At 43.3% G+C, this 14,302-nt stretch overlaps 1 protein-coding gene across 2 annotated transcripts in view; it reads left to right on the forward strand.

Annotated features, from left to right (window-relative positions):
- Positions 1-14,302, forward strand: part of col17a1b (collagen, type XVII, alpha 1b) — a 25,352-nt gene continuing 11,050 nt past the window's right edge. The window contains exons 1-16 of one of the 2 annotated variants that reach the window (XM_017431456.3): positions 1-370; positions 2,802-2,877; positions 4,926-4,976; positions 5,145-5,252; positions 6,558-6,851; positions 6,946-7,002; positions 7,082-7,117; positions 7,257-7,307; positions 8,844-8,990; positions 9,961-10,524; positions 10,819-10,902; positions 11,002-11,064; positions 11,140-11,304; positions 11,568-11,660; positions 11,762-11,806; positions 12,511-12,654. In XM_017431456.3, coding sequence (XP_017286945.1) covers positions 2,835-2,877; positions 4,926-4,976; positions 5,145-5,252; positions 6,558-6,851; positions 6,946-7,002; positions 7,082-7,117; positions 7,257-7,307; positions 8,844-8,990; positions 9,961-10,524; positions 10,819-10,902; positions 11,002-11,064; positions 11,140-11,304; positions 11,568-11,660; positions 11,762-11,806; positions 12,511-12,654 — 1,945 coding nt within the window. In that variant the 5' untranslated portion in view covers positions 1-370; positions 2,802-2,834. The remainder of the gene's footprint in view (positions 371-2,801; positions 2,878-4,925; positions 4,977-5,144; positions 5,253-6,557; positions 6,852-6,945; positions 7,003-7,081; positions 7,118-7,256; positions 7,308-8,843; positions 8,991-9,960; positions 10,525-10,818; positions 10,903-11,001; positions 11,065-11,139; positions 11,305-11,567; positions 11,661-11,761; positions 11,807-12,510; positions 12,655-14,302) is intronic. The other variant, XM_037973542.1, reaches the window with a different exon arrangement.

Raw genomic sequence — 14,302 nt, forward strand, 5'->3', positions numbered from 1 at the left:
GTTTCACAGAGGAGGACTATCAGTGTCCGCAGGGCTGAGGGAGGGAGAGACAGGGAGAGAGCTGAACGCGCTCCCCCAGGCGCTGATTTCTGATTCTTCCTTTTCTTTCTCTTCTTCTGCAGCTTTCCGTGCAGACTGCCACACCTGCCTGCCAAGCTGCGGCTCCGATGGGCGCGGCCGGGACCGGGGCCCAAACCTCTCTGTTTGGACTCGCCTGGGAAAGCTGAGCGCAAAGGCACAACAGAAAAGACAAGAGTTTTTTTTTTTTTTTTTTGGGTCATTTGCGAACATCCCTGCGCACTTCTTGTTCCTCCTTGCGGATAAAGAGTCTCTCCCATCCTGAGAGGACTGTTGGAGTTGGCAGCAGCAGGTATGGCTTTGAGAAGAATCTGCTTTTCTCTGAAAACTTTCTTTTTCTTTTTCTCTTTAAAAAAAAAAAAAAATCCTTTTGTCTGGGAGCTGTTTGTGTGGCAGCACTTCTTGGGAGTTTTCTCAAGTTCATTTTTGTCAGCTGCTGGTGGTGGTGGTGGTGGGGCTTTGACTTCACCACCTTCCCCAAGTGCTTGTCAGCTTGAGCATTAAACCCACCGGGGGGGGGGCTTTTTGCAGGATCATTTTCCTCTTCTGGTCACCTCAGGATAGTTTTACGCCTTCCTCTTCTCGCTGTGCTATATTCACATCCATCTAAATATACTGCAGCATCTCGCTGCTGCATTAGGAATTTTTATTTTTATATCAAGCCCTGATAATTGCGCCTCAGATCAGTTTCAGGCCTGCCTAATGAGATAAGAAGGAGGGGATTTACTCCTGAGTTTTATTGGGAACCATCCTCTGCAGCTTTTACAGCCGAAACAGCCACATCTGGCCCCTCCGCCAAGGAAATAAAATGGGTACCGGACCACAAAATGCGCTATAGGGCTGTGATCGTCAACTGGTGGGCTGCGGGCCACTTCCAGTTCGCTGAAAGGGGCTGTTTAAGGCCGGCGGTGGGCTAAAAGCTTGAAATAAAAATGACCTTACAGAGTCTTCAAGAGGCAGAAAAAGCGTCGGAGTTAAAATGCTTTAAGTCACGTCTTTAAATTTGCACATCTCTGCGTCAACTTTTTAGGTTTTGAATGTGCCGTCGGCGTTCGTTTGTTCGTTCTGTGCTGTGGTCCAGTCCGAGGATCTGCAATGTTCTCACACTGGAACAAGGCCCACAAGGCCCATCATGCATCGGGCCCTGTGGGAAGACGATCATTTGCAGACGTTCAGTCTTCCCTGCGAATAAATCTAGTATTTTTTTTTAATAATTTGGATTGAATTGGAACGAAAGGCTTTAAAATGAGTTACTTTGATCTTAAAGCTTCTCATTGCAAAGTCATGTAGACAGGAAAGAAAAAACAGTAAATAATCACGTGTTTCTCATATCGATGGTTAACGCGTCCTTAAATGAAAAATCTAAATCTGTGCCCAGATGTCAACAACCATGTGTGTTTGTTTACCTCCCAAAACAGCCGCCGGACCTGAAACAGGTCAGAACGTTAAACTTATTGACTGTATTTGTTTACCTACACAGACTACAGACTCCACGTTACTCAGGCTTACACAGGTTTTGTTTTTCAGATTCAGCTGAATGCTTTGTTTACTGTGAGTGTAGACCCGCTTCTGTTTTCCTTTTTCAGAATTGCATTTAATATATGTGGGAAAACTACTAAAGCAAACTCTTTCAAACTAAACCATTTGATACATCTGATGATATAAGCTTGATTTCATGCTTTATAATGAGTACTTTTAAATTTGAACCACAACAGTCTTTAAAAAGTCTTAAAGTCTTAAAGACTGAAACTCACAGGAACCCTGCTTTAAGTGTCATGGAAAGACTGCATATAGGAAAACTATTGTTTGTTAGATTATAAAACTAAAACTGTATAAAAACTTAGGCATTCATTGCTATTTTTACATGTTTGAGACAAAAAAAAACATGTTAATGTAAAGAAAGCTCAGTAGGTGTAATAATAGGTAGAATTGTTATAAAAAGAAGGCCAGCTTGTTGGGTATTTAATTGTGATTTCCTAAATTAAAAGAAGAAAAATCAAACAGGCCCTAATTTGCTTAGACTTGAATTCTGTTTTGATCAAATTCTTATTGTCATGAAGTTGACTTGGCTGAATAATGGAGCGTCTGTTGCTCGAAAAGAGACGCGTTCGTCTGAATTTGAGCTAAAACGTGGAGATCTGGGTGCGACGAGCAACCACAGGACTGCTTCGCTGTTGCCCAACAACAAATCAAAGAGGATAAAGTGGTTAAATGTCCATGCAGGGTGTGGCGAGGCGATGGGTCTTTTCAGAGCCGTGCACTCATCTACCAACGTCTCTTTGTTCCTTTTGTCATATTTAATCTCCAAAGACACAAAAGCAAATCAGAACTCTCCTCGGTTCTATGTACGATCCAGCGCAGCTTTAATGTGGGATTCACATGAGAGGTAAACAAGCTGGGAGCGTTCCCGGCTACAGAACTAATGTTATAATTCCACTCACCGAGGGCATTCGTCCAAAGAACGAGCTACTTAAGGCAGCAGAATGCGGCTTTTTCAAATATGATCATGCGACTGATGTGGCGGCAGTTTTTCTGTCATAAGCTGGAAGACGTTTCAGTAAACAAGCAGCTCCTTATTTAACCCAGAACATCCAACCACAGGTCTTTGCTTGTGTTTCATCAAACTTGCTGCTGAAATGCAACTTTCTGCACTTAATCAGTAAACGCTTCACGCTGGATGTGCACGGCTACAGTCAGTTTTTTATCTTTTTTTTTTTTTCTAGTTTTTTAATCCTCATCTCACCGGAGAAGATGGGATGGACGACTTAACGAGGCAGATGGACATCTCAGGAGAAAGGGGTGAGAACTTTAGAGCTGATCTCTTTTTTTTTCCGTTTGTTTTCTAACGACAAATAGACAAAGCCACCACGAAGGGTTCATCTACCCCAAAACTTCCCTATCGTCAAACAAACCTGTACGCAGTCCCCGCAGAAACCTTATATCCCAGCACGTAGCTTCTATATTTGTAAACCCTTGACCTCGGTGATGGTTTTTTCTCTCTTTTGGGGGTCTTACTAACATGACGCATGCCTTCTCGTGGTCTCAGTTTCCACCCCTCTGTGGGTTTGACTCATCCCCCGGGGTTTTCCTCCTGTAGCCCTTGCTAAGCATTTCAAGCGCAGCTAGAATGGAACCTGGAGACTTCTCCTAACAGACGGGTGAAGAGGTCAAGCGCAGCTTGATTATACGTTTGATTGGAGCTGTGAAGAACGTATAATCAGCCTTTGCTTGTTTGGCGTGTCGTCTCCCGGAGAGATGGCTGTAAACTTTTATCTATGTGGCGCTTTTCAGACCACCAGTAAGGATAATCTTAGGAGACGAGACGATCGCAAGGAGCTGGAAGAGTTTGGAGGTTTAGATTCGGGTTCTGGTGAGAGCCAGTGAAGAAAAGCAGGAGCGAGATAGCCTTGACTCCGAAGCAGACAGTAGTCCCTAAATGGAAGGAGGGAAGCGGGACAGAGATGAAGGAAGGGGCGAGAAGGCGCCGGGACATCCAAAAGGAATGTCCATTTATCTGTAAACGAAGCTCGGCAGGCTGTGGCAGGACAACGGGCCTGCCGGGAGAGGAAGGGCGCCCGCGTGAATCATCTGAAAAGTTCAGAACTGCGTATGTCCGCTGTGACACTGAGGCCGTTTAAGTGCCGTTAAAATCACAGCGACAGGGACGTCCCAACAGAGCAACACATACACGTACGTCCACTGAGGACGCCGCCGTGACCTGCTGACCTCGCTGGGCCTTCATGAGGAGATGACTCAGTCGCTTCTCACTTTTACTTTGTGCAGCAACCCCCTGTAAACAAAACGCCTAAAGATGTGGTCAGAAACTAAAAGGTTAAATCCACGAGAACAGGCTGACGTATCTGTTCTCAGTGTTTAGTCCTTATCTTTCTACGTAACGGGCGTTTGATTGATGTTCGTCCTTTTTTTACAAGATTTAAACCCAACCCATCTTTCAGGATAGCCTCGATTTAATGTTAGCTACATTTAATTCTAAAGCCACAAATTATAGCTTTATTACCTTTTGATTATCTTCTTTATTGTACCCGGATCAGTTATTAAGGTTAAAGGGATGCTGCCTTTCATGCCAGAGTTTTAAATCAATTTGAGCCAAAAGATGACAGGTAAATCCTCATGTGATACTGTGACAGCTCGCGAGGTGCGGTAGCTCTCAGAGCACGTGTTGGGCATGACTCTCAGCTACTACCACACTAATGTTTAGATTAATATCTGTACAACTGATAGAGTTGTAGCCATTTTTGTGTCAATTAATGTTGATCAACAGTGGCGGCTGTCTTGAATCAAGGTGACTCCGAAAGTTAATCAGCTGTAGCGGTATATCCACAAGGTTTCATTTAAATCTGTGCAGTAGTTCATGAGATATTTTGCTAACAGGAAGACGGGACTCATGTCAACAGTTAAAGCCAAAGAAATTAAGAGAAAATATTGCTCAATCAGTTGGTGCTTTGAGTATATGTTGGCAAAAAGTCTTAGCTACTCCCAGACCACATTTCAGCTCAATATCTGTGAAATCGGATGAGTTGTAGCTATTTTTGTGTTCCGTCAGTTCAGTTGGCTGTGGCAGTCATTTTAATTCGGGTTGACTCCGAAACCTAATCGGTTGTAAATGTACACCCAACAACTGCTTTCTGAGAGTTTCGGTAAAATCCGTTCAGTCGCTCGTGAGATATTTTGCTAACAGACCGACACGGTAGGTGGGCCGAGGGCAGCGGAAAGCCTGACGTTAATTTAAATCTCGACACAACAAGGATCAGCTGTAGTGTGATAATCGAGAACAGCGAGCAGAGACTGGGATGCGCAAAGTGAGAGCTGTTTTGTCTTTTCTGCAGTCGTGACAGAGACCGTGACCTCCTCAACCAGACTGACGTCTCTCCCACCGAGTGAGTCTGCTTTTCCTCTCAGTCACCTCCACTGTTGTCGCTCTGAACCCGGAGCACAACAAAGAAACTCCAGCCGGCTGGTTCTTGAGGAAGTAGCCGATGAATAAGAGCGTCTCTCTCTCGCTCTCCCCCCCCTCCGTGTTTTGTTGTGTGTCTTCTCGTTGCTAGAGGGAACCGGCGGATCAAATCACAGGAACATGTCCAGCGGTGCCGGAGGGCTGGGCTTGGAGAAGAACGTCTTGACGCAGAGCAGCGGTGGAACCTACTTCTCCTCGTGTGAGAGCAACTTTCCAATCCCCCCCCCGGGGCTCGAAAACGGGGAAGTTGTGGGGTTTCTGTCGCCGCGCACACTTTGAGGATGTGTTTTTATTTTTACCCCAAAACAGAGAGAGCGACTTTTTCGTTTGCTCATCAGAGATGTTTTTAGGAAGTTCCGAGCAGCGGCGGAGGCGGCGTTCCTTAAGGCCAAAGCATTTTCTTTGTGCAACTGGTTGAAATGGAGCTGGGTTGCTCCGTTTTATAAGGGCAAGCGTTAGGAAGTCTGCCATCTACATTTTTACTGCACATTTTATGAGACAGGATTGTGCTTCTAAAGCTAGATAACAGATATCACCAAAGGTTTTCACTTTTTGTTTTTGTTAATCAGGACTCAGCTTTCCATGTTAAAGTGTTAAACTGAATGTTGTCACCTCGTCTAACGTTTTCCTGACTCTTTCAGCAGGTTATAGGATCCGATGTATTGCTGGTAAAAGAAAAACTTGTTTGCTTGAATGCAGGTTAGCTTTACAGTTAAACACGTTTACTAAACAAATAGTCGCTTTTTACAGGAAGTCAATGTTTATGTGGCTTTTTTGCATCAAAAAATTGCTCTTTCATTACATTTTCAGGCAAAATGAAGAAACCAATATAGCAAATTCTGTGGAAATGATTAAATTTTTAGATCTTCAAGCAATTTTTCAAGTTTTACAACTGGGAAAAACAAAAAAAACATTTATGCAAACAATATGCAGCATTAAATATGTTGCATCATCTGATGATGGCGTTGTAGCCATTTTGGTCAAACCTTGAAAGGAACATGTGGAACAGACTCGTGCAGTCTTGCGAGATGTCACGCTCAGAGTATGTGTTGGGAATGACTCTCAGTTACTGCCACGTCCAATTCTGGATCAATATCTGCAGAACTGACCGAGTTTTAGCCATTATTGTGCTGGCTGATGTTGATTAGCGGTGGCGGCCGTCTTAAAACGGATTGACTCCTAAAGTTATTCGTTTAGATATTTTGGGGCCAGGTACAAACACAGACACAAAAACATCATCGCTTCGCCTTTTGTGTTTTAACCCTCTCAGGCTCAAATTAAGTTTTAGTAACAAGAAAAATCAGATATTTGGGGAAATTATCATCTGAGTAAAATAAGGCTCATAAAATATGAATGTGGAGTAATTAGGTATATGCAATTCGCTGTTGCAAATCTGCAACGCCTGCCTTGAGAGGGTTAATTCAAGTCTGATCCATAGTATAATGAAATGACAGATTCTTAAGTCAACAAAGCTTTTATATATTTTTGTGTTTTGTCCCTCCAGCCTCTGTAGGTGTGACCAGCAGCTACAGCTCCTCCTCGGGCATCTACCTCGGGGGAGACTCCTCGGGTGGAGGCGAGGGAGGGGGGAGCTACATAGATGGAGAGAGCTTCGGAAGAGTGGGAGGAGGAGGAGGTGGGGGAGGCGGGGGCAGTTATGTGGTGAGCTCTGTGTCAAAGGTCCGGTCCAGCTCGTCGGGCGGTGCCAGGAGGGCGCAGACTGCTGGCTCATCAGGAGGCCTGTCGCCAGCCTTCAGGGAGAGGAAGACCATATCCAGCCGCTCGGGGGGATACGACGGTGAGGCCCCCGGGAGCGAGACAAACAGCTGGCGCACATCAGGAGTCTTGTTGTCTCTTGTCTGTTTCTGAAGCGCTGCTGTGTTGTCTTTTAGGGAGCTCCAGTGCAAACTCCTCTCCAGAGTTCCCACGCAAAGACTATGGCAACTACTGTAAGGGCGCATGAGAGCTGAGGAGCACACGCAGCCTCACTCTGCAGATCTGTTCTTGACGTTTTCCTTTTGTTTTCAGGCTCCGGCACCTCAAGAGGGAGGAGCGAAAGCCGAGGTATTCAACAACCCCCCCCTCCCATCATTATATATGCTCCATCTGATTCTGAATGGTCCCAGCTTCCTTTTTTTCATTAAATCAGGATTCTTCTGTCTGTTCTGTGTTGTGATTTTTTTTCCTTTCTTTTTTTTTCCAGAGAGCGAGATCAGAGCCAGATTACAAAGTGCCTCTCCCTCTGCCGGAAGATGTAAGACCCCCGGAGTCACTGATTCTTTTTTTGCAGTTGTTATGCAATCCCTCACAAAAAAAAAAAAAGAAGAAGAAGAAGAAAAAAAGAGTTTTTCTTCAAAGAAGCACATGGCTTGGGGAAGATTTCTTCCATGCACTGTGTCTTTTTAGATTAATGTTGCTGTCAAATGGTTTGGCTCAAAAGTCAGCGCATGATAAAGTCACATTCCACTTTTTACGTGCCATGAAATTTTAATTAGAAGCACATGTACAGCAGTTAGTTTCCTGAAAAAAAAAGAAAAAAGAAAAAAAGAAGCAGGGCGAGGTTTAAAGAGTGGCTATTGTGAATTAGTCTGTAAAGAGACCATGTGGGGAAGAAGTAAAAGGCCAGACCTGGATGTTAACAGTGGCACACATGAGTCACTCCTGCTTTTCAAACAAAACGGTGGAGACGCTCAGCTGCGTGGATGTTCTCGTTTCTCCCCCTGCTGGTTAAAGTCTGTAACTGCTGTTCGTTGATCAACATTGTGCAACAAGTCCCCTGCAGCACCTTTCACCTCCTAAAGAAAGAGCTGACTGTTGCATTGGGGCTGTGGAAATAAAAGTAGGAGTTAAGTTTAAAAGGAAGCATGGAAATAACACAAAAAAACTAGATAAAATGCGTTTTTTGCCAAAGTGCTGAGTGCTGATTGACTCAGCAGAAGAAGCTGAAACTGAGTTTTTAAAGCTGAAAGATGCAGAACACTAGCTAAAACCTAAAACACTAGCTAAAAGCTAAATGTAGCAACATCGTAACTAGAAGTTAAAGTAGCAAAACAATAGGTAACCGTAGCAAAAGATTAGCTTAAAGTAGTAAAAAGCTAGAAACTGAAAGTAGCAAACGGTTAGCTCAAAACTAGATAAAGGCTAAAAGTAGCTCAATGCTAGCTAAAAGCTAAAACTAGAAAAACTTAGGATAAAAGCTAAAATAAGACAAAAATAGAGCAAGTTTGCTGAAGCTGACTTAAAAGAGAACAACGTTTATGAAGGAACTGAAGGGATCTCCTGTAATTCTGAGGGGAAAATATTCATAAATAAACTGAAATATTCAAAAAAATATAAAAGTTACAAAAACCAAAAGTCACAGCACCCGTCTCCTAAATGAGCTGGACGTCTGGATATATGAATGGCTAAAATAACACAAAGTGCCCAGAAACTGTTAGACTGCAAAAAACAGACAGAAAAATAAATAAAAACAAAACAGGATAATAATAGTGTGACTCCTGAAAAAGCATTAGTTCTCTTGCTTTAATGCTCCTACTTTCTAGGTAAAATAATTTTCTTTATCAAGTATTTAGATGGTTATTTTCTTGAAATATAACAAACAAACGTATGAAACATTATTAACTTGAACAACAGAGTCAGTAAGTAGGTAAAGGAATGAAATCCAGTTATCTGAATTATTCGAAATGAAAAGAATTTGCAAATTAATCTGTCACAGCTCTTGTATTTGTTCCAGAGTTAGAGTTGTGTTTGTCGGCATTTTTAAGCCCTGTTTGTGTGACTTCTCTGGTAGGGGCAGAGCTGGAGGACGTGAAGAAGCTGCTGAAGGGCCGCTCCAGCAGCGTCAGCCCCACTCGCTCCTCCAGCGCCTCCATCACGCTGCCTGTCCCGAAAAAGTCCAGCGCGGAGCCCAAGACCGTCTCAGTGGCCACGCAGTCAGGTAGATTCTGTTACGAGAGAGGCGCGCGTGCTGCACATTCACAGACACTTTGTCTCCGGCCCACATGTTTTTAATGCCACCTCAGATTCTTCCTATTGGCTGCACTGTCATCTCCTTCTTCAAAGCCTAATCTAAAAAAAGACGATTTCTTGAACTGGGGCAAGGAGTCGCTATTACCAGTGAACCATCCACAGTTACAGAGCCTGGCAGGGGCCAGGTGTAGACATAAAAATAGAAGTTGGGGAAATCCGTTGACCTCAGTTCAGGAAACCTTGATTTGGGTTCAGTGAGGAAATTTACTCCAATGCTTTCCTTCCAGGATCAAAACGTATTCATAAACCAGTGTTACATCACAAAAATACACCTAATTTGACTAAAAACAAGTCAGAATATGAGCTGGATGAGAGTTTAGGAACTGTCTACAAAGTAACCCTAGGCTAAAACTTACCCTAAACTATACAAACATACATGTTTCTTATTTAATTGTTAGAATGGCAGTACCAGGAGAGATAAACATTTGAGGTGATTTAAGTGATTCTGCAGACAGTCCTGTCTGTGTTACTGATTATTACGGCCAGATGCTGTAATTTGTAGACAGTTTCTAAACATTTGCTTCCCATCTGGTGTTGTGCTGACTTCTGTTTCCCCGTTTAGATCTGCACTGAAAACGCAGCTCAGCACAACACCCGCTGCCAGCGTTATCGCCAAAAGATTTCCTAACCTGAGGGAATAAATGTCACTAGTTCAGTCCGTTTTGTAAGCAAAGGAAGCAGATTTGATTTAGGTGTAGAAGCGTTCAGGTTGGTTCAATTGTAAGACTGCAACTGAAATCACAAATGGATTTACCCTTTAAGTAAAGCATGCTAATCTTTGTCAAAACTGTGTAATAACTTTTACATCACAAAGAAAAAAAAAATGAACATAAGAACACTTTACTAATCTTTGTTTTTGTGTATTTTGCCCCCAACAGTTTCATCTTCATTTGGCTCTGGTTTGAGAACAGCCGGGTTCGACACCATTGACATAGCTGGCCTCTACGACACCGGCTCGTCATCGAGGCAGCGTGATACCGGAGTCCAAACAGGCCAATACGATGTCACGCTCAAATCAAGCCACTATGATACTGGCGTCAAGTCGAGCCAGTATGACGTTAGCCTGGGTTCAGGCCAGTACGACACCGGCTTGAAGTCAGTTCAGTATGATATGAGTCTGAAATCAGGGCAGTATGATACTGGTTTGAGATCAGGCCAGTATGGCAGTGTGAGATCAGGACAATATGATAGTGTGAGAGCGGGACAATATGATAGTGTGAGATCAGGACAGTATGATAGTGTGAGATCAGGCCAGTACGACACGCTGGACGCCGCATTTCCCACTTTCTCCTGGTCCACCACAACGCTGCCCTCCTCCTCCATCGCCACCGTCGCCGCTGGCAACACCAGCAGCTACACCTACCAGGTCGGCCAGGCCGGCACCAACAACATGCCAGGAGGGTCCCCACCAATCAGCCCCGTCTCACCCCCATCCCTCTCAGGTACCTCACTTCTGATTACATCCTAAAAAGTGTTGTACAAATATCAGATCCATTATTTATTATAATTACCTTTTTTTCTAAAAATAGTACAATTTCATATTTTAAAGAAAGGATTTCATATGTTCCTTTGGGAATAAAATACGAGTTTATGAGGTCTGAAAATCATTGCATTCTGTTTTTATTTAAACTTTACCCCAGGTCCCAACGTTGATGAATTTGAGATTGTATTTGAAATGCAAGCGTGCCAATTCTGTGACAAATTAAGTAATTCAATTTCCTTATCTGTGTTTACAGTTTATGGCTTTCAGAATAATCTGGCACCCACCTCTGGCAGTGTTCTTACCACCAGTGGCGCCAACGTCTCTGCAAACCTTGGAGGTACTGCAGCATGTCTGAGCTTTCTCAAATGTCTTTTTATGCTGAAAAATAAAAAGATACAGATTTTTTTATTTGAGAGGGTGTGTTTTTTATTGGCAGGATACGGTGTTCAGAAGAACGTGTCAAACAGTGGCGGCGTCATCAGCTCTGCAGTCTCGACAAGTAAGTCCGGAAACGTTCGCGCTCGGCAACAGTTCCGTCGCTCAGATCCCTCCTGACTGAGTCTCCTGTCATCAGCTACGAGATCCCAAGCTGACGACGCCTACAGGAGAGACTACAAGTATGTGGTTTCCGAAAAGGAGAACGTTCCGGCCAGGAGAGACGCAGAAATGCTCATTTTGGCCAAAGACAGTGGGAAGCAGTTCACCACTGTCAGCAGCGGCGGCGTTCATGCTGGAGGAGGTGAGTGATGAACACACTGACCCCTTCTGGAGAAACAAGGGAAGTTTCTGTTGTCCTATTTTGACACAAGACCCCCAAAATAGCTTTCGCAGAATAAATTAGACTGAATTTAGACTCTTAGAAGCTGATAATTAATTTGAATACATTTGCTTACTTTTGTTCTCGTTAAACTCTAATATTTAGTTTGATTTTTGCTGTGTTGCATTAAGCTGCACTGCGTCTGTCGAGCTGCTGGTTTGTGTTTCATGCTATGTGCTCTGCAGGTTCGCTGTCAGGAGATTCAATAAAGAAGGAGAAGCTCATTTCCAGCTATGTCGACACGGCCCAACTGAAAGCAGAAACGGGCAACTCCTACTGTGAGCACGGACCACATAGCGTGTAGTTTTTATAAATTGACTTTGAAAACCGCTCGGATTTTAAAACAGAAACGGGTGACGCTCGTCTGTTTCTCCATCAGATGGGTCGTCCGGAGTGTTGATGAAAGACAAAGCAACCTATGCAGGTATTTTTCAGCACATCATTCGGTTAGGAATGTTTTAATTATCAAAATAAATTATTTCAGTGTTTTTTTCCCCCCATAAAGTATAAAAACAATCATATCCTGATGCACATTTGCTGCTTTTCTTTATATATTACTACAAATTGAATATTTTGAGGGTTTTAGACTTTTGGCCAACTAAAGGAGGGATAACTAAGGGATACCTCAGGAAACCAAAGCCAATCCTAACTATAGGATTTATCAAAGAGTCTTAAGCCTCGTCTTAAACATAGACAGGGTGTCAGCCTCATGGACAGAAACTGGAAGCTGGTTCGATAAGAGAGGAGCCTGATAACTGAAAGCTCTGCCTCCCATTCTACTTTTAGAAACTCTAGGAACCACAAGTAAACCTGCATCTGAGAGAAAAGTGCTCTTTTAGGTAAATATGGAACAATGAGGTCTTTAATACGAGATGGGGCATGGTTCTTGAGAACTTTGCATGCTAGAAGTCAAAATTCTTTACAGCTAGCCAGTGGCGAGAAGCTAAATTTGGAGAAATGCGATCTCTCCTTCCAATGTTCATCAGAACTCTGGCAGCAGGATTTTGGATCAACTGAAGATGTTTTTTTTTTTTCTTAAAACGAATTTGAATATTTGAAGTTAATATGATAACAGAAATAACATGAGTGGGAATCTTTCAGAGTTTGAGTTCTTCCCTCTGTCCTCAGAGATTCACAGAGACAGCGGCATCTTTGGAGGTGGAGGCTTCTGCTGCTGCTCCGACGCGTGCTGCTCCTGGTGGAAGTGGCTGCTGGGGCTGCTGCTGCTCGGCCTCCTCCTGCTGGGACTCCTGTTTGGCCTCATTGCATTGGGTAACACTGGCTTATAACAATAACGGACCAAGGGAAAATAAATTCCTCCCCAAAGATAGCGCCTCAGCAGGCCTGAGGGGTCTGGAGCTGGTGTCTGGCAGGGATTGTTTTTGTACAAATAAGAATTCTGTTTTGGCTTTTACAAGCTGGTGAGCGTTATTTCACATGCAGTCACTGCCCTTGGAAACGTGATCTCTCCAGGCTCTCGCCCTCCTCTTGCGCTCATTGTCTGTGGAGCAGCTTTGGAAATAGTCGCCCGATGACATCACCCACTGCAGTGTGTTCACCCTGCAGCGAGACAGTTGATGCAGATTTATCCTGATAAAACGGACTAACAAGAACCTGCGAAAGAAAATCTGTAGAATTTGTTATGAAGTATATTGTTGCTTGCGTGTAAGGCTGTACAAATCAGGTTAGCAGAGACTGAAAAACTTAAAAAGAAAACAGTTACTGACACACACACACACACACACACACACCAGTTACTCCAGATTCAACATTCATCCAATATTTTTCCGTCTGTTCAGTCAGAAAGCAAACAATGAAGTAAAATAAGTGTTTGCTGTTGGTTAAAGGGGATAAAATGATTTAGAACTTACATGTTATATGCTTTCTTTTTTTAAAAAAAATTACTATATTACCAATAACCTTTCAAGTTTTAAAGCTGTCAGAAAGTGTAGAGGAAGCTAAGAACAACTGGCACCAAAAATAATAACTCTTTTCAGAGTCACTTTAAAAATACACCTCCCAGAGCGCCATAAATTTTATTCTGCTTGTGAACAAACTTCTAAGTATCCCTCAAGAGCACTGACAGGGCTTGATTTGTTACATTAAAAAAAAAGCACTAGATTTGTAATTTTTCATTAATATCGACGTATTGCAGCATTAGCAACGTGTGTATTGATGAAATAATTGCAAACAGAAACTATCAAAAGATTTTTTTTGTAATGCTGCCAGTAGTTCAAATATAGGCTGTGCCTGAAGTGGCAGAACGTGTTGTAAATTTAACAACAGGGATCCCACAGACCGTTCGGCACCAGTGTGATCACACTTCCATATTTTATGTTGACATTTTTCGTGCTGTGTCTGGGAAAACGGATTAGTTGTGTTTTTCTAACGACTGAGCTTTAAATGCTTAACATTTGACAACATTTAACAGTTGGTAGCTACTTAACAGTAGGGGAGGCCTCTTAGCAAAAGAAAAGCTAAAAAGTCTTGAAGGTAGCTAGTTTGATCACCTGATTTTAAGAGTATGTGTCTTTTCTTTATGGAACTACTGTGCTGTAGTTTAATGGTAAATGGTAAATGGCTTGCACTTATATAGCGCTTTATCTAGTCCAAGGACCCCAAAGCGCTTTACACTACAATCATTCACCCATTCACACACTGATGGTGGTAAGCTACTTTGTAGCCACAGCTGCCCTGGGGCGGGCTGACAGAGGTGAGGCTGCCATCACACCAGCGCCACCGAGCCCTCTGACCACCACCAGTAGGCAAGGCGGGTGAAGTGTCTTGCCCAGGGACACAATGGCTGAGACAGCTGGAGCGGGGGCTCGAACAAGCAACCCTCTGATTACAGGACAAACCCCTAACTCCTGAACCACCACCGCCCCAATATATATATAATATACAATAACATTAACAAGGA

This window comes from Kryptolebias marmoratus, linkage group LG22 (genome assembly GCF_001649575.2).
Source record: "Kryptolebias marmoratus isolate JLee-2015 linkage group LG22, ASM164957v2, whole genome shotgun sequence".
In the NCBI taxonomy this organism is placed as follows: Eukaryota; Metazoa; Chordata; class Actinopteri; order Cyprinodontiformes; family Rivulidae; genus Kryptolebias; species Kryptolebias marmoratus.